The 27072-nt window shown below is 33.3% G+C and overlaps 3 protein-coding genes across 4 annotated transcripts; 2 read left to right on the top strand and 1 right to left on the bottom strand.

Moving 5' to 3' along the window:
- The first annotated feature begins 3408 nt into the window (after positions 1 to 3408).
- Positions 3409 to 14010, top strand: LOC136984452 (F-box/LRR-repeat protein 7-like). 2 transcript variants are annotated; one of them, XM_067281438.1, is made up of 2 exons: positions 3409 to 3446; positions 12375 to 14010. In XM_067281438.1, coding segments are annotated over exons 1-2 (1497 nt in total). In that variant the 5' UTR covers positions 3409 to 3444; the 3' UTR covers positions 13870 to 14010. The 2 variants fall into 2 exon arrangements, with proteins under 2 accessions (XP_067137539.1, XP_067137540.1); XM_067281439.1 differs by lacking the exon at positions 3409 to 3446 and adding an exon at positions 3598 to 3757 and having other exon boundaries at positions 12375 to 14009.
- A 952-nt stretch (positions 14011 to 14962) lies between these two features.
- LOC136984459 (dynein axonemal assembly factor 1-like) lies at positions 14963 to 17661 on the top strand. Its single transcript, XM_067281450.1, has 10 exons — positions 14963 to 15035; positions 15541 to 15632; positions 15704 to 15925; positions 16008 to 16174; positions 16246 to 16320; positions 16539 to 16603; positions 16674 to 16759; positions 16886 to 17213; positions 17280 to 17377; positions 17511 to 17661. Exons 1-10 carry the CDS (start codon positions 15019 to 15021, stop codon positions 17546 to 17548), a joined length of 1188 nt encoding a protein of 395 aa, XP_067137551.1. The 5' UTR covers positions 14963 to 15018; the 3' UTR covers positions 17549 to 17661.
- A 554-nt stretch (positions 17662 to 18215) lies between these two features.
- On the bottom strand, positions 18216 to 26696 carry LOC136984488 (endoplasmic reticulum aminopeptidase 2-like). The gene is made up of 20 exons (XM_067281487.1): positions 25801 to 26696; positions 25584 to 25736; positions 25395 to 25494; positions 25126 to 25243; positions 24911 to 25059; positions 24732 to 24845; positions 23951 to 24085; positions 23796 to 23861; positions 22842 to 22904; positions 22625 to 22773; positions 22469 to 22554; positions 22276 to 22406; positions 21351 to 21406; positions 21115 to 21277; positions 20971 to 21053; positions 19901 to 20011; positions 19150 to 19299; positions 18949 to 19083; positions 18496 to 18565; positions 18216 to 18377 (listed from the first exon to the last, which is right to left on the bottom strand). Exons 1-20 carry the CDS (start codon positions 26694 to 26696, stop codon positions 18222 to 18224), a joined length of 3084 nt encoding a protein of 1027 aa, XP_067137588.1. The 3' UTR covers positions 18216 to 18221.
- Between the last annotated feature and the right edge of the window lie 376 nt (positions 26697 to 27072).

Consider the following 27072-nt stretch of genomic DNA (forward strand, 5'->3'; position numbering starts at 1 on the left):
AAATTCATTTTAGCTCTATGTTCTTCTTTTAAAAAAATGCATTCGAGCTTTGTGGTATTCTAGTGCATATTTATCAATATTTTTAAAGTTACTGTGGCGATGGTTATTGGGTGGTTCACTTGTTGGGTCGTCAGAAAATTCTGATGGATTCACTACACATATATCCTGTATGAGTACCTGAAAATAGTGTTCATTTATATATCACACATATTTTTAAAAAGTAATATAGCTCTAAAAATTAATTTCTGCTTGGCTAATTAGTTTATAGTATCAAAACATTATTATGATTAAAATACTTTACATAATTTATATTAACATCAAATTATAATTGTTGATAAAAGTTTTATCACTTTTATGCTAATTTTACAGTACTCTGTATACAAAGGATCACTAAAATACAATCCTAAAGATAAAGAGAAAGGGGTATTAATTAACTATTTAACACTTACATTTGACGCATTCAAAGGTTCACTATTTGATTCTCCCGATTGCTGTTGCAGTAATGCAGGAAATTCAGCCACATTGTCTGAAAATAAATACCAATGTTTATAACTGTATTTAATAAATTTTCATTTATTATTATTAACTGCTTTACTACTGTTTAGTTTTGATTGAGTATAATTAGATATAAGCAAATTTACCTTCGACGGGGACATTAAAATCGGCATCACTGTCAACAGGATTCGAGAGAGGCGTAAATTGCTCCGGGATTAAGGAGAAAATTTGTTGGGTAATTGGTGGCATAGGACACTCGATATACGCACATACCCCTCCTCCAGTACTCATCCGTGCTCGTTTATTTGACGCCACATCTTTTCTGGCTTTCTGTTTTAAATTTTTCAAGTTTTTCGTGTCCCGTTTACTAACCTCAGGAAACTTATTAAATTCTTCGGTTAGATTTTGCCACGTTTCAGTTTTTTTCTTTAAGGATACGGCATTCGTTTCCTTCGATTCGATTATATGTTTGTACTTCTCGACTAACTCCATTAAGTATTCTGTTTCTCGATGAGAAAAATCGGGTTGTCGACTTCGTTTCTTGTTTTCTGCCATGCTTTTATCTAAGCGCGTATTACGTCTTTCCGAAATATCCAATCGAGTAACGTGTAAGAAAATTTTCTAGTAACGCTGGTGTCGAGATTATCGGATTCACTAATCCTGTTCTTAATATCTCGGGATTTACTAATCCTTCGCTAAAATTTGTTGGTGAAATCCTCGCGTCAGTAATCTCGGTATTAGTCTAATCGCCGGATTTACAAATACCACGATTAGGCAATGTTGGTGAAACACCCCGTAAATGCCTACAAACGCCCGCCGCACTCCCGTAGTAGCGGCGACGGGAAAGCTGCGCTAAACGTCCGACGTACACGTTTTCGCATTGAAAACTTCGGCCTCAACCTCGCTAATTACACAAAAGTCAGCCGCGGAGCGTCGTGAATTTTCATGATTTATAGTTTTTAATAATTGGCTGTCACATACAAGAGGCTAATGTATTGTTGTTTCAAATTATTCCTGCGCAGAAATTTGACGTGTTAGTATGCAAACTTTAACGGATATAATTATATTCTATTATTTGTGTGTAATCCGCCGAGAAAATTTCATTTCTACGAATGAAGTAAATTTTACCTTGGTGACAGTTTTTTACGCTAATCCATGTTCTTTTTTAACTTTTTTTTACAATAATCTCCGTAGCGTACAGTAGGACAAATGGATTTTAGCCCAAATTTAAAGAAAAATTGGAGTTTGTCGAAAATTTTCTTTTAACTTATGACAAGTTCTGAAAAGAACGAATAAGCGTAATAAAACATAACTTTTCACATGTTAAATCCGGCGAAATCTGCACGAACGTCCTGGTTAAGTCATGCTTCCTGAATCAGGAGGATGCCAGACTGCATCCAGTGGTTCCATGTGTCTTCGTTTAGGTCACGCCGTGTATGTGTTTGTCGGGCGTCCTCTGGTCTTTTAACATTTGTTGTAGTTGAGACATAATTTGTATTATTTGGTTTTGTTTTTGGATGACTTTTTTCATTTCCTGTAGCTGTTCTAGTATAAAATCTTGGTGCAAAGGAATTGGCTAGGTGGTAAGGCTCGAAAGCGGTCGGTAGGACGTAATGTTTGTTGTGTAGATCCGATTACTATGCGAGCTTCCTTGGGGATGCTGTTGTGTGCACGTTGATATTGTATGATAGCGGTGGCCTTAACGTAGTGTGAATAATAATGCGTGGGCTGCGTAGTGCTGCACTTCACCGCAGTTGATGCATGTCGAGGTCTCCGCTGAGTAGGACATTTCGGCACGTGGGTCAGCACATTTTTTGCATCGATGATCACTTTTACAGTAGAGTTTTGTGCGAATCGCCCGAAATTGTGACATTGCCGTAGGAGTTCGTGATACGGTTCGGTCTTGTTCGTAAGGAAAAGGCGTGTGCGCTCTGGTATGTTGTTGGCTAGGAGTGTGATTTTGACTGCACTTGTGGTTAAAGAATTGCCGTCTAGGATCCGTTTGGATCGTTGTATGTTAAGCAGGATGAAGTCGTCTTCGGCTATTTCTTGAGCACTATAGCCTATGGAATTCCCTTTACTGTGATACCCTTTTGGCGTAAAAACCTATTGTTAGCGTTGGCTGTATGGGTGTGTCATTAATGGTTAGGAGTTGCAGGATTTCCGGTAAAGCAGTTTGTTTCACGGTCAGGTTTTGTTCTGGTCGTGGAGATGTTTAAGATTTTGTCGTGTATGTTAGTAATGGTGCGTTTGAGATGGTTTACCGTCGCTGTGGCGATTGTAATTTGCATGTTGTGTTTGTAAGTATTATATTTCTGTCGGTTATCCAGTATAATAGTATATTGGTGTCTAGTTCTGTGTTCCAATAGCAGTACAGGTCCATAGTTCAGGTCCACAGTATCCACGTGGGAATCGGTAGGAGTTTGTCCCGTCGATTCAGTGGCATTGAGTGACCGGGCCGTTGAGTGAGACATCTTACCTAGGTTCGGGGGTTCCTGGAGGGTGTACCCCGAGGATGTCCACCAGATATTCCCTCTGTCGGTCTCAAATCAATTCTTCGAATCAGACAGGTGTGAAAACGATGTCGCACGTCTTTTCTGTTTGGGACGGTAAACGGGCAGAGCCCACTTTTCCGACAGTAAAAAAATTAATTAATTACCGTATTTTACGGACTATAGGACGCACTTTTTTCTTCGAAAAATTGCTTCCAAAATTCAGGTGCGTCTTATAGAATTTCTTTTTAAATTGCTTAAAAATTAAGGTGCGACTTATAGTCCGTAAAATACGGTAATTTTTCACGCTAATCCACTTTCCCCTAATTGAAACCAATCGAAACATCACGTGGCGCCATCTTGCGTAGTCGAGTCCCTATAGTACATTTCAGTTTAAAACGCCATCTAGTGTAGTGTTGTTAATTTTCTCTCTTCATATTTGCGCAAGATTGTTTATATGTAATATGTTTTACATTTATAGTTTGTTTATAATTAATAACGTTACCTTTATTATACAAATCCATTTATTTCCTTTTCTGCATGAATTATGTTTTCATTCATCGAAAACTTTCTAAAACATTTCAATTTTATTTATTTATTTTTAAATTAGTGTTACATGTTATGATGATGGATGAAGAATTCGTCGCTCGATTTATTTGATGCTGACAGTAATATCGAGAGATCCTTCCAACCTTTTGCTTCTTTGTCGAGGCCTTAAGCCAATTTTCCAACAACCAAATATTTACTTTTCTTACAAATATATTTTAATAGTAAGTTACCATTTTTAAGTGATTTACTGACCAAATTCTAAAAATAGATTAAGAAAACACCATTAAGCAATATTACAATACATTACATATGCCTTATATATAATATAAGGCTTTAGACTGCAATCTTTTTGTTTATATAATGGTCAAATATAGTCTAAATGTAACAATCACCATGCAGTAGTAAAACAACCACACGTGACAATAGTATAAATACAATACCCAGTACTTATGCCTCGTACCAAATATTTCGAGCGCGAGAAAAATCATATATTTTCAAACAAAATAAATATTTGTGCCTAAGATTACGACGACGAAAACTTGGACGGCAAAGTAATTTACTTTGTTCACTCTTTACCGTCTTCTAATCGGGATAATAATAGTGACGAACTGTACGTCTGTCGTTCGTTCGTTCGTGACCGTGGATCCGTCGTAATGCAATACGTTTTATAATGCCCCTAATGCTTATCTAATTTATAAGCATCCGATACCTTAATGTTTCGTATTTTTCTGCGGCATCGTTTAACGTCTTTACTCTAAAATAACTTTGTTAGAATGTCAATGCGTATATCGTTGGGAATCGAACTCGTGTCGACGTCGAATTGTAAAACGAGCAAGCTAATTAGTACCGACGGATTATAACGTCTTAATCAAACTCGAAATACAAACTAAAGAGGATGTATTAAAGCTATCCACAGATTATATGAAATTATGTTTCATGGTTCTTTCTTGCTGTACAAGAGATTTTTAGAAACAAGATTTTGGATTGTTCTTTAAAAGAAACAATTAACTAAGATACTTCTATAAGTATTTTTAAGATTTACCTTAAAAATATTTACAGATTTTTAGATTAAAAATATGCCAAATATTTCTGCACAATTATCATTATAACTTTTGAAAAATTAACAAAGTTATATAAATTAGAAATAATGTAACTTTATATAAGTTCTTGCTATTTAAAACTTTAAAGTTTTATGTTCTATTGAGAAAAATTATTTTCTAATTAATTTTAAAATCTTTTAACGTTCTCTTATCTGATGTGTTATTACGTCCAACACCATAACTGCAGTAAGTTCAAATTAATACAGTTAATTGAACTTTAGTCTCAACAGAAATTTCATTAATATACATTCCAATTTCTTTTCTTGTTTAAAATAAAATATATATACTTCTTTCATTAATCAAAACATAAATTAAAATAATGTATTACGCATATTTATCCTGAAATAATTTTGGATGCTTTTTCTGTCTTTCTAGTCAGCAAGATCTGATAAATTTTGCAATTAATATTTCTGTTTTCATACAGTGGACCTTCGTTATAGCGCTGCTCACTATACTGCGCACTCGGTTATAGCGTGGGCGATGTTTGCGACGCGATTAACTCAAACACGTTTATACGGGTCCGTGCGGCGTTAGTGAGTAGCGCATTTTATTGTTACTGCGTATTGAGTAATTGTGTATATATTGAGTTCCTGCATGTATTTTGAATAGTGTTTAATTATTGTATGCATGATGAGTAAAAGAAAAGCTCGACATTATTGCTAAAGTAAAGAGGTGAATCGCGTTACACCGCCACTCGGTATAACGCGGTTCACCTTATAACGCAGGTGTTGTTTCCGCCCGACACGCGCATTATATCTGGGGTCCACTGTATTTTATTTTTAAATATTTTAAGAGTTACAAAGAAAAATAGTTATTAAAAGAATTTATTAATTTGTAACTGATAATAATTTGAGTTGTTACTAATAAATTATTTATCATTTTAATATGATAATTGATATAGATAGAACAATTTTTCAATTTTTATATGACATGCATGAAAATGTGTTGAAGATATAAAAATAATCTCCAGAAACATTTTAGATTAATAGATAATTTACATAACTGTTTCAGTTTGAACTTTGATAAATTGAATATGATAATAACCATAAGTAAAAAAAATCACAAGGAAACTGGAGGAAGAACTTTAAAATAAATAGTTCTACTATTGTATTTTATATATTTTTGATAATGCTCTACACATTTTTCCTATGTGCATCATTTCACATATATAGTAGAACCTGTTTAAAATAGAACATGACAGTACTATTTTAGTAGGATTCTGTTTTTTAGAAGATTAGATTTGTATAATTACTGTCGTGGAGAATTGAGAAAAAAAACCGCGGTGCCGTATTGTTACGATTAACTTTCAGAGAATAAAAAGCATTTTTACCAAAGGAAAAAAATGGTACATTGTAACTCTGGTTACTAAGAAGCTAACCAAGATCGAGCCAGCACGTTACAGCATTAATTATGATTTAAAACAGTGACGAATACCCATTTTTGGATGTAAGCTGCAAGTGAATTTCTTAGGTTTCCAATGGGCTGCATGCAAGAAAATTTCTTCATGCATGCAGGCTTTTAAACCTGCCAAGTAGCAACATACTCATAACCACCAGTATACTAGGTACTAAAAAAATATACTCTAATAATATGTAAACTTGTAATATATAGTTTTTTACTGGTCAAATTTAGTTTGAATGTTCTGTCACGAATATCAGCTTAATTGGGGTTGCATAATGTCACAATGCAGAAAACAGATAGATAAAATTAAGTGCTAAAGCCTGGGGCTTAGCAATGTAATTTGGTGTGTGGGCTTTAGCCGCATATTACAACCTCATGCCATAAGTCATTGCACTAGTTTGTCACTGATTTAGAATTTAACTGCTATTATGCCTAAAATTCTGCTTACTTGGTTTATGTTACTCAGTTGATTTCCAAAAAAATTTTTCATTTTTGCATTAGACAGTTTTTCAGCAGTATTTTATATAGCAAGTCATTCTGTTTTGTCATTTATTTCCCATTTAGGTAGGTTTCTGCTTTGTAGAAGTCCATTTAAGACAGGTTTTATTGTATATAGATATGCATGCATTTACCTGTTTGTGTTTTTATTACGTACAACTTCAAACTGAATTTTTACTTCTGAAAACTCTAATCAAGAGTTCTTATTACTAAGAATAATGAAAATCTTCCATTCATTTGAAAGATAATACTAGATTTATACAATCTTAAATATTTTAAATTTTAGATAATATATTTTAGTAAATTATGTTTATTTAATTTTTCAAGTTTAGTTCTGAATATGTTAAATTAGAAATATAGTAGACTTTCAGTTTAATGCACTAATTGGAGGTAGGGTTGTCTTATTACTGCCAAAAAAAGTCTATTAAATGAAATGTATTTTAAAAACATACAGTATATTAATAACAAACATAACTGTATAGGATGTATTAAAATGTTATGACATATAAGCACGCATAAAATATTATAATGTATATTGTAATGATATTTTATGCTACTAATAATATAATAATATCATAATTTCAGTGGCATAGCAAACAACCTGCACCCAACACTTTATTGGCACCCCCTCCCCCTCCAGAAACACATATACAGGTAACCCCTGTATAACACGGCACTTCTATAGCACGGATTCACTCTGACACGGTTCGAGAATTGGGTAAAACTCTCGTACAACACGAAATGTAATAAATTTTTACATACTTAAGTACTAATAGTTCACGAAAATTATTATTTTTGTGAACTATTAGTACTTAAGTGTGTAAATTTTCTTTTTCCGCCTTCTGTCAACACACACGGTCCTTCTCGAAATTTGTTTCAATGTTGCCAGATCTCGACACTTCTGCTTTTGATGTTGCCAGATGTTTTTTCCCTTATTCCATACTTGCTTTATTCTTCATAAGTGCTTTGCATCATATAAGGAAATTTATAAAGATTTTTTAACTAAAAGCAAGCAATCTAAAATTACATACTTTTTGCATAAGGTAAAGCATGGATCTGAAGATAATGCAGAAAAATGCTCAGAGGATAAGGATAGCTTGCCGAAAATAAAACGCCCTCGGTTAATAGTGCTTAGTGATGACGAAGAAAACATTGTTTAATTTATATTAATATGTATCACTTAAGAAAATTTTAATAAAGATATTTATCTTAATTATGAAAATATAATAACATGTTTTTTAATTTTTGGAATCTAACCCCCCTTTTCGTACTAGTTCTTTGTTTCGTATAACACAGATTTGCATAAAATGATAATTTTTTGGAACATAACTCCCGTGTTATACGGGGGTTACCTGTAGATTGTCTTGGAGACCATTTGGGCGCCCCTCTGTGAGTGGCACCCGGTGCATGATACACCCCCTTATTCCCCCCTCGCTACGCCACTGCATAATTTATAAATGCAACTAAAACATGTTACAAAGTTTATTGTTTTTAATTAAACATGCCAAAAAAAAGTTATACAGATTTAGCTAATAGTGTTCTACCACTAATGCTGACTCATTGACCCAACTTTTTAATGTACTCTATTCATGAATTTAAAAAAGAGAGATTCTAAAGATTGTCTGTTAAATTTGAAGTCCATTAAATCGGAGGTCTATTGTCACTACTCTGTACTGTTGTTAAAAATTTACACATGAAATTAGTTTATGTTATACATTAAATTGCACTTTACACAAAGAATTTTTTACACTTAAATATTTCTAACTGATTTACATAAATTAGATAATTTAATCTGAAAATTAAAATAAAATTTCATTGAAAAAATTTTTTAAATATATGAAGTTTTATCATTTTGTATCAGTTTAGACCAGTGATTCTCAAACTTTTTCGATCCACCACCCCCTTTGTCTATAAAGTTATACCCAATGCCCCCTAGCCCATTTTCTCTTGTGTGAGAAAGGATTGGAAATATTCTTAGGAAAACTTTTCTATGAATCTCACACTTTGTGCCCTTACTGTACATTGTTCTCAACATCTGGAAACCATTAAACGCAATGTTTCCTCTTATCCATTTAACAGAAGAAAGGGAACGGCTGTCAGTGACCCCAACTTTTGCCTTTGGTCACCGTTCAGTACCCTGCCTCCAGCGCCCTCCTAGATTTACTCATCGCCCACAAGGGGGCGTTATCGCCCACTTTGAGAAACACTGGTTTAGACTTTTGTTATATTAGCGAGGTCGGGGCCGAAGTTTTCAATGCAAAACGTGTACGTCGGACGTTCGGCGCCGCTTTCCCGTAAACCTAGAAGTTTGACAATGGCGTTTGGAATGTCGAACACAAATCCACTGACTTTGTAAACGCCATTGTCAAACTTCTAGGCTTACGGGAAAGCGGCGCCAAACGTCCAACGTACACATTTTTACGTTGAAAACTTCGGCCTCAACCTCGCTATTTGATTTATTATGTTTGGAATATTTTTTCAGTGGATGATTTTTTGTTTATTTATTGAATACTTTAATTATTAGTTTTTAATTTTTCTTTTATATAATTAATCAATATTGTGATTGTAGATTATGTTCAATATTACATACCAAATATTATGAATATTGATATCATAGTTCCTCTGAAGAACAAAAAAATGCTGAAATGTGAGGATATATAATTTATAAAATCAGTAAATAATTACGAAAAGTAAATGATTTTAATTAGATTTTTCATATTCACATATTCAATCAATATTAATAGTATAAATTATGATAATTATTTTTGCATGAAATTGCAATACACCTGTCCCTCGTTTTACACGGTCCTTTTTTTACACGTTTTCGCTTTTACACGGTATAAAAAATAAATGTAGAAATATACTCCAATAACCACCACCTTATAAGTTGCTGAGGGAATTTTAATTAAAAAAATTAACGTTTTCGATCTATTCCATAGATCATCCTCAGGTTCGAACTGACAAACAAAAACAAAAATAATTCCAAAGAATGGAACACAAAATATTTAAATTCAAAAAACCGACAACGGAGCAACTAATTAAAATTAGAATTAAAGTGCAAAAAATACATAAATGTAAACTAACAAACATAAAACAATACCAAGGTTATTAGTACACGCTAACATCATTTAACAGATAATAAAATATTAAAGTCCTCCAAATATGAAACACATCGCAAGTCATGAGCCATTTGTAAGTCTCTTAATAGCAAACTTCCAAGCCGACGGTAATCCCTCGGCGTCCCTGGCGTTAATGCATCTGTTGTCGAGTCTACTCTTATATATTTCTATTTTTTCGCCATTCTTGCTAAAGTTGGAGAATATATTTGCTTGACGATTTCCGCTTCTTCCCATCCAACAACGGATCCTTTGGCCTGGGCCATCTGGGCCAGAACAGTTGCGTTAGAACTTTTCCTTACATCATATTTATGCTCTTTGATTCTTACACCTAGGTTTCTCGTTGTAAACCCCTATATACTCCTGTTTTAGACCTTATGAAAACCAGCAATTAGAAGAACATCTTATTAACAGAAAAACATCTTTATTCACATGTTTTCCTCCTGGTAAAATAATGCCTTCATCTAATACATGATTCCTCAAAAGTTTAATCAAATGTGGCACATCTGAATAGACCCATATGTGCTTTCCTGGATGTGTAGGATTTTCAAAGCATGTATTTTCATGGTCAACTTTGAGATAGTTCCATACCTTTGAATTTTTTCCTCCCCGATCACACACAACAGCAACAACTATAAAACCTGCACTCTGAACTTTAGTTATTATTTCTTTCAATAATTCACCTGTCATAGTGGTATCAAAGTCATAATAAACAGGTTGTTTCCAATTCCTACACAGAGCACGAGCCATTACTACCTGCACCTGACTGTGAGGTCTCTTGGTCATAACAGTCATAACAGAGTCTGGAGTCAACATTCATTTCATCAAAGCTTAGAATGCAGAGAGATTCTATAACTGTGAGACTTTCAGATTTCATCTTCATTATTTGCAAAACATCATGCAGTACTCCTGGATAGCAATGAAAAGATGAAGAAACCCATCTCCTTAAAGTAGAAAGTGCAGGTAAAGGGATTCCAAGGCTTTTTCTCATATACATATAACACTTCCTAGACAAAGAACGCAGGGTCAGTGCTTTTGCTATATCTTCTTTTGTCCAATGTGGCTTCATTTTTTGTGTTATAAGACAATCTATTTGTGTTTTGGTAAATATTTTTTTCAAAATATTATTTATTTTCTCATTCACTTCTTCATGTTTTTTACATTCTAATAATTTTAATTTTTGATTTTTCTCAGTAAGAGCCAAATGTAATAATTTATTTTTTCTTTTCAGAGTAAATATTTCCCTCTTCAAGTGATCAATTTTAGCATTTGCTAAATCCAGTTTTTTTGCTAATTTCACTTCCAGAGAAGGCTCACTTATAGGTTCAGTTTCAGTACCTATGTCAATTTTATTCTTTTTTGGTGAAAGATGGGACAGTCTGTTCAGTGCACGTTTCCGATTTTCTCGCTGTGTATATCTTATTGTTCTGTCATGCATTTTCTCTACTATCTCTGATATACATGGGACATCCGAAGATCTAACAGGAGCTAGATTTAAAGATGGCACAGCGTCAGGTTTTAAGCGTCTCCTGGAAGGTATATTTAATAGTTCTGCCTTTAGATCTCTCTCATAGTCGTCTTTAAGGAAGTGTGCACTTGCAAACTGTTGCAAAAGTGTCCTCTCGTTTGCAGGCACGAATCCACTTACTTCTAAGAGTAGGATGCTTTGGGAAAGAATGATAAATTACATTACTTCCTTTAGTCTTTTGATTGTAATTTTCACACACTGCCGTGCAACAGTTTGGCATTATTCAACTTGATCAATGAACAATAACTAAAAAATTCACACGTCAACACACTATTATTTAACAGATACTTTAAATATTAAATTTTACCTTATACTTGTATTCCGAACACCCATCAAAACTTAATTTCAAATGTAAACGAACAAAGATCGCCACGGTATGTCGAAAGCTCACGTGTTTCTTGGAGCGTGTTTCTCGATGGTGACGTCACGTGCACAACGATTAAAAGAGAAACCTACTGCGCACGCAAAATGAGCACCCCCTGAGAATGTCCTTTCTCCTCTTTCACCAACCTCAGGGCCTCATTCATTTCTTTGTTGTCAGTGGTTCCCAGAATTGTTAATCCCACCCAAGGGAAAAGGGTTCTCCTTTAGAACCCTTTTCCCTTGGGTGTTCTAGAAGTTCTAGAAGGAAACAAAGAACAAAGAAAATTAAAACTAAAATCAATATATACAATAAATATGGCATACAGCGGCTATACGGTTAACTTAAACTCTGGACAAGTTCATTTTCGAATTGCCCCCCTTAACAATCAAATTGCCCCTCTGTGGGGCGTGGGCCCCACGTTGGGAAACACTGCACTAAACTCTTGCTTGCCCACCTCTGCTATAGATATTTATAGATAACTAATTTTAAATCCTAGTTTTTCAAAATTAGAAACTATATTTCTATATTTATGTATTGCATCTACTCGAAGAAAGCTTAGTAAAAGCTAAATTAGATCCATCAAACATAAATTCCTAAGAAAGAACGCTAATACAATCAATTTGCAATATATAAAATATTAACATTTATGCATTGTTTCTGCTACAAAATTTTTAGATTTTTTGCATTCCAATAAACAGGAACGATGTGTAAACGTTACTTGTCCAGAATTGGAGATTTGAACTATTCATATATTATTTTTATTAATTTTTATAGAGTAACTTTTAAATATTAAAAAATGAATGTTTATTATTATTACTATTACTATTACAGGAGCACTATGCCACGTCAAAAGACACCAATTTCGCTTCGTCGTTTGGGTTTAGAAAAGTTAGCTCTGTTGATAGAAAGATTAAGTGTGAAAAATACGGATGAATCGACTGACGGACAATCATTAAAACAAACCGATTGTGATTCTTATTTTATTCATTGTCCCGGAACAATTATGGAAGATTTAATTGATCTTCTTCATTGGCAACAACCTTCCGGTATTGATTTTTTTCAATTAGAGCAATTACTTGGTAGTAATTTGCGTCGGTTGTGGTTACATTATTCCGATTCTAAAAGCTTTAAAGGCATTCCCCTGGGTTTCCAGAGAATTTTACGTCGTCTAGCCGTTTGTGGCGAACAAATAGTAGATCTGTCTTTGAAAGGATGTATTTTGTGGAACAACGACGAGCTTATCAAAACGATGAAAGTACTTCGCAATCTTCGTCGTTTAGTATTGTATTCCAGTAAAATAGACGACGACGTTTTAGAGACGATTGGAAATTCGTGTTTTCATCTAGAAGAACTACAGGTGAGTGGTTGGAACATTACCGATTACGGTCTGACAACTTTAACTAATAAACCTTTGCCGTTGAAAGTTATAGTTGTGGATACCGATAGAAACTATTCTCCAAAAATCACAATTAATTCTATTATTTATTTGCTTCAACGATTACCGCATCTTGAAATATTTAAGATTCCTCTTCTAACAGAAGCAATCGTTAAACTCCACGAATTGAATCCAGAATCGTCGTTAGGTTTACGTTTGTATCACGACGATTTGGACGGAGAAACGCATACCAAAGAATCGATGAAATCCGTCGTGCATTGTTGTCCTCTCATTAATGAATTGTGGATAAATGTTGCAGATGCAGAAACCTTGTTGACTCTAAAAGGTTTAAGGTATCTTACTTCTTTAGTCGTTACGTGGACCAACGTCGAGACGTCGGGCCACGTATTTATGGACGGACTAATTCCCGTATTAGAATTAGTCGGAAGTAGGATCACGCATTTAGAAATTTCATTAGACGAAATTGATTTAAGTCTTCTCGACAACTGTTGTCCTATGTTGGAAGAATTTGAATGTATGCGTTTTACAAAATTAAGAAGTAGTAAAGGACAGAACAAACCTTTTCCTTATCTGAAAAGTCTGAAACTGTTTCCAGAAGAAACAAATTATATTACTCGTGACAACCTTATCTATTTACTTTCCGGGTGTCACAATCTTCAAACTCTTTTCATAGGTTGGTGCGATTGGTGGAACGATCAAACTATTTATCAGGTTTTACTCAAGAATCCTTTGAAACAATTGAGAGAAATCGAAATGAGTGATTTGTACGGCGTGACAGTGAACGGTTTGCAACTTCTTTTACTCGCAGAAAGCGATTTGCAAACGATTAATATTTTATATTGTGATTCTATAAGTTTACGCGATATAAATATCCTTAGAAATCTCGTTAAGGCTCTCAATTTGGACGTGCAAATTAAATATTACGAATGATACTATAACACGTTATTTAAACATATTTCAATTTATTCTTTGCAAAAGAACATTCCTTTTTTCTTTTTTTAGATATTTAAAATAAACTTTGTAAGATAATATTAAATTTTTAAATAAAATATTCTAGAGTAACATTATAATTTGTAATAATTTTTTAAAATTTCTAAAGTATAACAAGTAAATTTTGTAAACTTATTAAAAATATATTTAATAAAGTTATTAGAAATAAATTTTTATGATGTTTATCTCTAACAGTTAATCGTTTTTATATATTTAATAAAATACATATAATTCAGAGTATTTGAATAAAAAAAAAAGTCTGTATCAGAGAATTTTGTCATCAAATCATTATTTTAAAAGAAATGATTTTAAAACAGATCTCAATTATCAAATTTACTTACAATGAATTTCCCTAAATACATTGTCTGCCCTTTGAATTTTGATAATTCTTATTTATGTTGTGAAGCATCAAAATTACGGAGCAGTTTTTTAATCAATTAAAAACATCTAAATGTTTTTAATTGATTAAAAAAATGGGCATTTAATTCAATACGGATTTATTACCGAGATTAAACTCGGGATTACACCAGAAATACTTATAGCAACTGGATTGAAAAGGCAAAGGCCTCCCGGTGGATCTTTCTTGGGAAACTGGCCCTATTTAGGTATTACTAACGCGAAGAAAAACCCACGACCCGTTTAAGAATAATAAATACCGTAGAAAAACATCGAAAGTTGTCTACCACGAGTTTTTCTAACAATTAAATCTAAACACAGGATTATTTAATTGGATATGTATTTGTGTTGACAACGATTAAGGCCCGGATATACTTTAACCATTGTTTTAAATATAAATCTGTTGAATCTAGTAGATAAGTCTTGTGTTTGACTCGTAAAGCGAAGATTCGCCTTTCGTTTGTAGTAATAATAATTTAAATTTAATGACGAAATATAACGAACGAATTTAAATTACTAACGAAAATAACGGAAACGTTCGAAAATAATCGAAGAGTTTTAGATTTTTCTGTATTCGTGTTATATAATAATAATTTTTACTTAGTTTTTTATCATTTTTAACTTTTACACAAAGAATTAATATTAGCAACATTACTTCTAGAATAATTAAAACTTGAAATAGGAAAGTTCAATATGACGAAGTATTCCAGGTATTTGACATTTAAATTCATTTTAAAAAAAATGTAAATTTTTGTAATTTCGTAAACTAAAAAGTAACTTCAATATCCAAGTATTTATTATTTAACAATCATATTGTAAATTTAGTTTTCAAATGATAAATTTGAAAATTGGCGTGCTAATCCGATTAACTACTATGGTGAAGTGCTTTTATTTAACTAATTCTTACAATTATTGTGTGATTTTATATTAAGCAATAAAAAATCTGGTTAGAGACGAGCCGCCATCTTGGTATCCAAGATGGCGGCTCGTCTCTGATTCCAGCAAACAGAAGACAGGAAACAGTGGGGACGCACGTTCTAACCTAACCTAACCTGTTCTAATAATTATGGTAATTTATTAGAATAGGTTAGGTTTAGGAAAACGTGCGTCCCCACTATTTCCTGTCTTCTGTTTGCTGGAATCAGAGACGAGCCGCCATCTTGGATACCTAAGGTAAATCTAACCAAAATCTTTAATGAGATGCACTAATTACAGAATGACGAAAGAGTATTTACGTCAACATTGTAAAGATATGCATTTTCACGACGTACCATTTCTGAACGATACTTTGTATTTGCATTACAAAGGTATAAAAAGGTATACTTATTTTTTTACACTAAAAATTATACGTTAGTTTGAATTATACGTTCTATTATAGGTTTTACGAAGATCGAGAATTTAGACGAGTATACGGGATTAAAGAATTTATGGCTGCATTCGAATAAAATAACTCGTATCGAGAATTTAGAAAATCAAAAACAACTTAAAACTTTGTTTTTACAAGAAAATACAATTGGAAGAATCGAAAATTTACATCAATTGAAAAACTTACAATATATTAATTTAAGCTATAATTGTATTAGGAAAATAGAAAATCTCAGTAAATTTATCTTTTATAACATTTGATACCAGAGATTTATCTTTTCGTGTTTATAATATAAATATTCTTTGAACATTTTTAGGCTGTTTACCGAATCTGAAGAGGCTCGATGTTAGTCAAAATCTGTTATCTACTGCCGAAGATATTCGACATCTTTCCGAGTGTCAAAATTTGACCATTGTCGATCTATCTCATAACAGATTGGATGGAATTGAATTGGTAGACGTTTTGGCAAACACAAATAATATCGTAAGATCGTGTTACGCAGTACCACTACTAGAGAATGGCTGTTTTTAATCATTCATGTATGTACTCTATAGATAGAATTAAACATGCTGGGTAATGCAATTACGAAAAGTTTAGCGAATTATAGAATGGTACTAATATCCATAATTGTAAGTATTATAGTAGCTTGTATGTAAGCTATTAGAGAGGTTGCGGCCGACGTTTTCATCGCGAAAACGTGAACGTCGGACGTTCAGTGCCGCCATCTCGTAAGCCTAGAAGTTTGACAATGGCGTATGGAACGTTCAGTGGAACGTTCCAAACGCCATTGTCAAACTTCTAGGCTTTGTTGTGTGTGTACTATTTTATATATAAATTTATATTTCAGAAAAGTCTACAGGAGCTCGACTATACACTTGTTACTGATAAAGAAAGAGCGTGTGCCGCAGCTTGGTAGTATAAAATTATACTTTGTCTAATTAGAATTATTGATTTAGTAATGAAGTAATGAACTTTAAAACAGGGTGGAAGGTGGAATAGATGCGGAGACAAAGGAAAGAAATAGATGGGACGAAATGGAAAGGAAACATTTCGAAGAAAGCATTAATAGTTAACTGTTTAATATAAAATTTACTTATCCGTTATTTTAAAAGCTAAAAATATTTAGAATTACGTAAATTAAATAGCCAACGTGTAAAGATCATCTAAATACTTAAAATATATTGCTCTTTACAGTAATCAATCGATATAAACAGAAGAATCGTAAAGACGAGGAAAGAGATAGTAACATTGAATATACGGAAATAGGATCCAAAGAGTTAGAAAGTGGAGATGATAAAAATATAATTAGTTGTTATAACCAATTGAAATCTTGCGTAGGAAGAATACACTATGAGAGAAATAAATACTTTCCCACACAGCAAACTCCGAGATTCGTCGAAAGGACTGGCAGATTAAGAACAATTGTAAATGGAAACAACTATAATCTTTGGGAACTGGGAACACGTAATGATTCACGTAAAATAGTAAAGAAGACACCGAAAACCGATAAAAAATATGAAAAGTAACTTATGCGTTTTATATATTGTATTTAATTTATAACAAAACTTACCGTATTCATCGTTTATAGTTCCATTTCGTCATCAATCGAATCAATTTTAAAAGAAGAACCTTTGACACTAAATGAAAAATTACTTTTTTGGTACGAAAGAATGGACACCGAAAAAGGTATAAAATAGGTCTTGAAACCAAATTCTTTAATTAAATCTTTTTCATTTTCTCCATTGTGTAAATATACGATATAATATAAAGTATGTATATCTAATTTATGATTTAGTTTTCTCCAAATTTTACTCCTTAGATTCAATTAGAGACATGGACGACGTTGAAAACAATTAACCGCTAAATACGGTACTTTCTTTAAGAGTTTAAATAATTAAATGGTAGAAATAGTTCCAAATTCAAATTTAAAATTAAGCATTTTATAAATGCACACGAAATGCTTAATGTGCAGCTGACGATAATTGAAAACGTAAGAGTTAAATCGACTTAAGAAGGTTCCGAATGGCTTGTATTTTATGCTAAAATTTACGCATAAGATACATTTTTATACTTACGAAATATTTCAAGAAAATGACGATTTTACTTGTATTTTATAAGATGTATTATTGGTCGACTAAATAAACAAATAAAAATAAAAAACTATTAATAACATTCAATACCATTGATACTTTAAATTAGGGCTTTCTAAACTACGGGTCGCGACGCCATTTTGGGTCGCGAAAACTAAATTGAAACCGTAGAATTTGAAGAAACATCAATAAGATTTTTTTCATTATCGTTAAAGCGTAATTTACTTTCATTAATATTTGTACACTTAAAGCAAATCCTAAAACTGATTTTTTTCCGTATGTATGTACAGTACAGTATATTGTTTTGTTTTCAAATAAATAAAGTAGTTATTGGTAATATTTGTACGTCTTAATCTTTATTATCTTTTCGTTTATTTCACGTCTTATTGAAATAAAAAATATTTAAATGACATAAAGGTAAAGAATTTTAACTATTGCGGTTATTTAATCCACGGTTTCGTTCTCAACCACTTAGTGACCATCCTGGTATTTCGTACTATTTCTTTTGTATTGTTATATTTTTCGAAAATTTCCTCTGTGGCTTCTTTGTTTTTCTCGTTTAAACTCGGACGATATTTACCAAATACTTTTATTATCTAAAATAAAGTCGAGAAAACAATATATTTTACTTTCTATGGTGTTATTCGGGAGAGGCCTTACATGCTTTGGAGCATTGCCACTGCAATAAAATATAAGAGATTCAATTAAACTCACCATTTTATACTTTTTATAATTCGGGCTTACTCTTCTCACGGTATTTATTAGGAATTGGATAAACTTTGGTCTAAATATATTTGAAAATAATAAGTCATTTTAAGCAGTTAATAGCGAGGTTGAGGCCGAAGTTTTAATCGCGAAAACGTGTACGTCGGACGTTCAGCGCCGCCTTCCTGTAAGCCTAGAAGTTTGACAATGGCGTTTGGAACGTCGGTGGAATCATGCTCGACGTTTCAAACGCCACTGTCAAACTTCTAGGCTTACAGGAAGGCGGCGCTGAACGTCCGACGTACACGTTTTCGCGTTTAAAACTTCGGCCTCAACCTCGCTAATATAGCTTATTCGAATGAGTCTAGCTAATATACGAAGTAGAATGAGAATTAAAATCTTGTAGCATTGCAAATAAATTTTTTTTTCTCATTTTACTTAGCTTTAAAATTAAAAACGAACTTTTTTACAAAAAGTGCAAAATGTTCATCTACGAAATCAAAGCATTTTTCCCATAAAAACAAATTGTGAATACAACTTCCAAGTCTATCGCTGAATTTTGTTTGAGTGGCTCCTACGAATAGTTTCTCTAATTCCCTTAAAGAAAAGTTATTATTTAAATATTTAATATAATAATAAATACAAATATTTAGAGAAACTCACTCCTGAACAATGGTAGAATTGGTGCTGCATTCGATAAGTAATAAAGGATGATGTTTCGCGTATTTTTTCCGATAGATATTTAAAAAATCTTTTTTGCCGTATCGAATGGCGGCGCATATACAAATAGATTTAAAATTCTTGTCCGTAGTCCTATGATTAAGAGTAAATTTAATTTTATGCAGTTTCGAGAAAAAAAAAATTAAAACGACAACACAGTTACAATAAATTAAGGATTATTAATTCTAAACACGTAAATTATTGCCAGTTATAATTGTTTTTTAAATACAGTTCTATTGTATTTTCAACGACGCGTGCATTTTTGCTACATTCTAAGTCACCTTTGATATTTATGTACCGTCGACATCATCGGTGATAACGAGTGGGATGCCATAAGAAAACATCTAGTAACGGGTTGCTTAGCTTTTCCAGAAACATTTAAAACTGCGCTTGTGGCGCAATCTGTTATGATATTTTAATTAAAATATATAAAAGTATTTAAAGTACAGTACTTTCTATAGGTCTACTGTTCCATTGTTGGAATATTGCAATATTTTAAGTTAATACCTAGTTACGAAATTATTTTATGTATGTAAAAGTGATTTTACTATAAAGGAAATGAACCTGGTAGAGTTTAAAATATAAAAAAAAAAAATAAAAATATCTACTAAAAGCTGATATAAAATAATTTGGTACTGTGAGATTCCGGTTTACACGAATTTTATGTATATTATTGGAATATTTTTAAACTTACGTTTCTGAATGACTCCTCGAGTTTTCAACCGCTAAGCTTTTAATACAATACTTTACACAATTAGGCTCTCCTATCCGGCATAAAATTTCCAGAATTTCCAGTCGTATTTTGCTATGACAAATATAAGAAGCTTAATTAATTTTATTAAATGACTAAGAGACTCGAAACCATTATTTTATTATAACACTATCCATTGTAATATACATCGTATGTACAGGTACATCTTGGTGCGATAACCCCCTAACATAACTGAATTTTAACAGTAATTAAGAATTAGAGATAAAAAGCTAGACATATAATATACACATTGTATGGTTAATGTTACCCTAGGTATACAAAATGGCGGCTCGTCTCTGACTCCAGCAAACAGAAGCGAGAAAACAGTGGGGACGCACGTTTTATAAACCTAACCTATTCTAATAATTTAGTTGCTAATAATTATGATAATTTATTAGAATAGTTAGGTTTAGAAAACGTGCGTCTCCACTGTTTCTTCGCTTCTGTATTCTGGAGTCAGAGACGAGCCGCCATTTTGTATACCTAGGGTAACATTAACCGATTGGATTATAAAGTAATCACTTTTTTTATCGGCATGCGCTTCATAAATGTTTTATTTATATTTTACATTACGTACAGTACACGATCATGGCTAAAATTCGGTTATCGAGATGTGCTTTACATTAGCAATATCGTTACATATCATTTCAATATTAATGGTAACGCAGTGGCGTAGCGAGGGGGTGTATCACGCACCGGGCGCCACTCGCAGAGGGGCGCCCAAATGGTCTCCAAGACAAACTATGTGTGTTTCTAGAGGGGGCGCCAATAAAGTGTCGTGCCCCGGGCGCTAGTTATGTTCGCTTCGCCACTGTGGTAACGTGGTGGCAATTAAATGCCCGCGCTGTACGAACCATTATTAACACCACTGCCAATATTTACCGTTGTTCATTGACAACATAGGAACTACGTCGACCGAAATTCTTCTCGTCTATTCTTTACTTGGGCATTTTTTACAATTATTTTAATCTATTTTCGAATTAAAATTTAAAAAAAAAAAATAGCAGACTTACTTGAAAATAAACAATTCCTTTTTAAAATCAAAATGCCATCCAAGTTTATAGTATGCCTGTCGATATAGATACCATAGAAATTCCTAAAATAAAAACCAATTTAATAAATATATTTCTATAAGGGAATATATTTAAATACCTTACCTTCCAATAATCTTCCATTGTCATTCCTTCCATCAATTCTGATATGAATATAATATTTATATGATCTGGAGCGTTATAAAAAATTGGATAAAACATAAATATGGATTCACGAGGGATAAATAAATATAGATTCAATGGAAACTCTAAAGTTTTAATTCCCCATCTACAAATATTTAATAACCATGGTCATTATCAAGTTGATATAAATGAAGTTTAGACATTTTAAAAGAATTTACCTTTCCAGATTAATCATATCGTTTAGTAACTTCAGTTTTTGATTAGGATTTAGTGACTAGAAATAACGTCAGCGTATTTAATTTTTATATATGTAATATACCGAGAGTTTTCCAAAAGTCATGGTTTTCTCCAAAAGGTTTTCTTAACGCAAGCGATGAGTTGTCACCAGCTCATCACCTCCGAGACTAGCAATTACGTGACAACGTGTTAACAATAGATGACTTTAGGAAAATTCTCGCCATCTTTATTCTTTAATAACTAATTAAAAATTAAATTAAGTAGGCCTAAACTATAAATGCGGGTTAACAGCATATAAACATAATAAAATAACTAATATAATACATCGATTCTTTGTATTGCCGAGAAAAATTAGAAAATAACACACGAAATGACAGATTTATGGTTAGAACAATCAATCCCAAATACACACAATACACAAAACACGTCTACACTAAAAAAAATTGATAAAAATACGGAACTCGTCCAAGAACAATTTATTTAACTTAAAATTACAATAGGAAGTGTCACTAGACAATTGATTTTCTTCCCCGATTCGATAAAAACAGATACCCTTAAAAACAATAATACAACAAACAAATACACGGAAAATACGATAAAGGTTTTACTTACTGTATTGATAGCTCTCTTTATAGGAATTACATAGTATACAGTGCATAAAATTCCACAGTAATATTAGCGAGATTGAGGCCGAAGTTTTAAACGCGAAAACGTGTACGTCGGACGTTCGGCGCCGCTTTCCTGTAAGCCTAGAAGTTTGACAATGGCGTTTGGAATCACGCTCGACGTTTCAAACGCCTAGGCTTACAGGAAAGCGGCGCCGAACGTCCGACGTACACGTTTTCGCGTTTAAAACTTCGGCCTCAACCTCGCTAATATTATAGACATCACACTTCGTCTACTTACCGAATTACTTTTACGAATTTCATTTGCTAACAGTTGCCAGTTATCATTATCGTAATTGACGATGTAACTTCCCAAAGACTTTTCGTGAAAATAAATCCATTGGTTCTTGTCGGGCATGTCGCGTAATGTCACTAAAAATGATTTAATTAAATCGTTTGAAATAACAAATGAAATAAATGAATAAATTGCGTACTTGTTTTCCTCGACAACAAAACTATTTTCGAATTGTTTAAATTGCGTTTTTCCGTTATAATAGATAGAGGAATATTCCATATTCCGCTGAAAAAAACAGCAATATTTACTAATTTCTATGAATTATTTAATTGATTACACCGTGGAAAATACGTACTCTCTGTAATTATCGCTTCGGTGTGACAAACAAGGTTCTTGTGTGATAGTTACTGTATTAGATTCGTAATCTCTTATAACGGTAATTATCGGCACACCGGGCAAGTTTATCCAAGATTTTAAGTAATATTCTATAGATCCATTATATTTCTGCGGTTTAAAACGTTTAATAAGCAAATAAATAGTTTTGAATAAAAGAAAATAATCAAAAAATATACTTTAAAATATTTCAAAAATTCTTCGGCATTTGTATTATTTAAAGCTTTGTCTTGTACATATTTCTGAAAAATTCAATTTTAAAAATAAGTTTAAAATTGATTAATTTAGATAATTCGTGTTAAACCCATTTCGTAATTCGAAAAAAAAATCCCACTAATGTCTGTCCTTATCTAATCTCGAGAACGGTGTTAGATACATGAATGTCCAGACCGGATGTGGAAAGCTTAGTGGCGGGAGACCCCGATTGACTATACACAAACTTCCGATGTTTTAATTGAAAAGTTTTCCTCTCGAAAGAAATTAGATGACCGATTCTATTGCTAACAGGAAAAGTATAACGTACAGGAGCAAGACACTAGTAATTTGAAGTGGAGATTATAATTAAAAGTGACCATCTTTAATGTATATATTGGTATTTATATTGGAACTAGCAATGGCCGATTTAGATTTCAAACCAGATTCGGATATCCGTATTGTTACTGTTATTACGGATTGTAGTGTACTTTTTCAATTTTGACTCTTTCCGCCCTATAGGCACTAACAGAACCTTTTTCATGCCCGTCGCGGGTAGGGCTAAGACCACAACGGGGATGCCTAGGATTAGGGACGGAGCGCCCAAAAAATATCTGAGGTTTCCTGGGTCCTTAATCACCTCGTCCAGTCAAAGCACTGGTTTTGCAACAAGAGTGGCGCGAAATAGTGCTTGGCAGCGCCATAACACCTCCTATCTGTATTATTAAAGGTACCGTACAAAAAGCACCGTATGACCTATAATTAAGTGTTGTATTAACCATATTAATATGTCGATTTCTTCGTGCAATTGCCTACTTTTGATTCGAATCTACGCTGTTTAGAAATGAACAATTACTTTCATATTCTATTAAAGAAATTATATATATTCGATTTATATTCTATATTTAAAAAAATCAAAGATAAGATGTATTAATGTATACTTGAATTCCGTTCTTGAAATTTTCGTCTCCTATTATGTGACTCAAGACACCAAAAACACTTTGGCTCTAAAGAAAATTACAGAATATCATTTAGCCTACTTTTATAAATAAAATTCATTTATTCTTCCGCGTTCGATGTGAAATGTAACATTTACCAAAGGAAGAGGAACCTTTGTGAGGATTTCCAAAGAAGCATTTTTACATCTTGCATTGACCAGGGAGAGAGAATCCAGTTCGTTATCGCACCCGATAGAATTTTCAATGGCGGTATCTAAACTTATTTTATCGATCTTAAAAAAAAATATGTTATGCGAAGTTAATTATATTTATGAAAAACGTTAAACAACTGCTTTATACATTTAATTTAATTTAATTTAATAAATACGATGACGATTTGAGGTTGTGGAAAAATGGTGACAGAATATACTCGTCTCATCGCCAATCTGATGTGTATATTCCTTCCCACGATAGTCCAAACTAGATAGGATAAGGATTTATGAGTGCCCACCGGTGGCTAAAACCACTAAACACACGCAGTTGGTGGCGAGTTTACGCCTATAACGTAAAGTTTTCCGAGTTTCCTTCGCGTTTGTAACACCTAAATACGGGCCAGTTTCTTTTAGGAAGCCCTCCCGGGAGGCATCTCTTTTGGCAGGTTACCCACGTGTATACAAATAAACCAAACGAGGATTTATAATAGTGAAGGTAAATGAATGCAAGCAGCGTATAGTTATGGCTTGAGGAAATGTGCCCGCGGCATAGAAGGCTTTCGGCTGCTTGCTCGGCCACCGAAAGCCTTCTTGGAGTGCCTGGGTCCCTCGGCACCCCTCCCGAATACGCCACTGACATATATTTGTAAAATTATTTTACGGTGCATCGAAAGTAAAACTACGCCATAAAGGTATATATTTTATTAAAAGTTTACAAAAATAATACCTTTTCGTAGAGGAAGGATTTTGAAGACAATATATATGACATGATGTACTTGGAAAGACCTTCGGTTATCCAAAAGTTTGACCACCAATCGACGGTGACACTGTGTCCTAGCCACTGAAAGTATCCTCCGATACCCTTATTACCGCCGTGGATTATAAATTATATAATAAATATCATACCTGACTGATTAAATTATTAACAAATATTTCGAGAAACTCGATGGTATCGTCGAGACTCCCCGAGAAACTGATGACGTTCGACTTTCTAACCACAATGACTCCCGCACCAATTAAATAGTTTTCCGACTTTAAATCCATTATTATTATGTCTGAAAGAAAAGAATATTCAACTTTAGCCAGATATAAAGGATTCTTCCTTTCGAAAATGACCTAACCTAATTTAGGAAAGGGAAATGCTCCAAAAAATCGTTTCGTCCAATTAAAAGCTAATTGCATCCCATACGCTGATTTATTGGCCACGTCTTCGGAAGACTCGTCGTACCAAAGTACAGTCTGAAAATAGTCAAATTATTATCTGAATTAGCCCCATTTGTGTCATTTAAATTCAAAATGGAGGATGCCATCAACAAATCAACGGTATCCATTATAATGGAACTTTTTTCTAGTATTTTAAAAACAATTTAATTAAATAAAAGTATCGTACATCGCCATTAACTAGGCTAATTAACTTGCCAATCACTAACATTACAGAATGAGCGGCGATGGGCGGAGTTCTTTCGAAAATGTCTTGGTCGAAGCCATCTCTAGAAGAAAAAAAGAGACGAAGAATTAATAAAAATGGAAAATGTTCGACGTTCTATATATTAAATATTACATAGATGCTATAGAATACCCGTAAAGTGTTTGAATTAACGGCGTATTGGATAAGGCAGTAAAGTTTTTTGGTCTTAATATAAGAATATCGAAAGTGGTTTTGAAGGACGGTTCGTCGAAACAGGGAAAAGCCGTTCTGGCCAATCCCGCTTTAAAATTAGTAAGTAAAATACTGAAAAAATAGAGATTTGCTGAAAACATTGGTAAATTTGGCAAAGTTTTTCGTAGAAACTCACTGTTTGGTTTTATCGAGATCGAAGATTCCCGTCTCGGTGAAGTTCCTGACGTAATTTCTGAACGAAATAGTTAAGTTGTAATATCGATTTTCTTTCAGCAATTCTTCGAATATTATGGTCAAAAAGACGTTATCGGTAAAAGATTCTTTAGGCCGATGTTCTTTTCCTTCCCGATCGCTTAATGCAATGGACTTCCATCCGATAAAAAGATTCGTCTGGTGAAGCGTTACGGCGTGGGTGCTCTGGTTACAGTAGAGCACCACGTTAACATTTCCCGAGTATCGATTGATTACTCTCAGGGTTTTCATGGATATTACCAAATCGTAATGTTTCGGAATAAAACTCTTGGGTAAACGGCTCAGTTCTACGCAATTTTCCGATTCTTTGACGTAAAACGGTACGAGAATAATTGCCAGAACGATCAACGCCAACGAAACTCCGATTACGACTTTGTACTTTAACCGGCGAGTGGCAAACTTTTTACTTTCGCTTTTAGGAGGTCGTTGGCTTATTTCCTCTTCCTCGTCTCTCTTCCTCCTGCGCCTTCTTTGATTTTTATCCCGGGAGGCGCTAGAACTTTTATGTCTCCTTTTGTGGCCTCTCCTCGTGTGTTCCGACTCTCGCTTCCGCTTTTTTCTTTTAGGTCCTTCGTCGTCGTAAATATTATCTCTTCTCGATTTCTTTCTTTTTGCCTCTCTTCTATTACGTTTACTTCCTTTCTCCGAATAATCTCTTCTGGATTCTTTTCTTCTCGCATCTCTCCTATCAGATTTACTTTTTTTTACCCTTTCACTTTCTTCGTTTTTCGAATCATCTTTCTCGGCACTTTCCTCCGTACTTTTCTCTTCGACTTCTCTAATATCTTCCTCTTCGACTTCTGCTTTGTCTTCCTCCATGGTTAATTATCAAATATAGAATCTAAATAATTAAAGGAAAATTATATTCTTATAAATTTGTTGTATCTATACCAATAAATCATAATTTTACCTATTCTCCGCCCCAACAAAAGCCCGGCATTGCTTGGACTTTAGAGATGGGATGGGATATGACGAGGTTGGATTGGAAGACGATAATAAAAACTATGATCTTAGTGACGACAATAAAACTGCGAAACACAAACAATTGCTCGGGTTTAAGTTAAGAGGGGAGTGGGGTTTTTTCTAGGGTATCGAAGATTATTCGTGCCAAATTTGGTGCGGATACGTTAACCCATTATCTAACATACATATATATTTGTAGTTCTTATATAAATTAACTAAACTATTTCGATTA

This window comes from Centruroides vittatus, unplaced genomic scaffold, assembly GCF_030686945.1.
Source record: "Centruroides vittatus isolate TY-2023 unplaced genomic scaffold, ASM3068694v2 contig_920, whole genome shotgun sequence".
In the NCBI taxonomy this organism is placed as follows: Eukaryota; Metazoa; Arthropoda; class Arachnida; order Scorpiones; family Buthidae; genus Centruroides; species Centruroides vittatus.

Bases quoted from the DNA above. Each gene is read 5' to 3' on its own strand.
- LOC136984488 (XM_067281487.1), bottom strand. From the start codon at position 26,696: ATGGAGGAAGACAAAGCAGAAGTCGAAGAGGAAGATATTAGAGAAGTC. The intron at 22,774-22,841 runs GTATATTTTTTG...TTTAAACCGCAG, and splicing joins AATTTTTGAAATATTTTAAA to AAATATAATGGATCTATAGA. The intron at 22,555-22,624 runs GTACGTATTTTC...TGTTTTTTTCAG, and splicing joins CGAAGCGATAATTACAGAGA to CGGAATATGGAATATTCCTC.
- LOC136984459 (XM_067281450.1), top strand. The intron at 15,633-15,703 runs GTATAAAAAGGT...GTTCTATTATAG, and splicing joins TTTGTATTTGCATTACAAAG to GTTTTACGAAGATCGAGAAT. The intron at 16,321-16,538 runs GTAAGTATTATA...TTTATATTTCAG, and splicing joins TGGTACTAATATCCATAATT to AAAAGTCTACAGGAGCTCGA.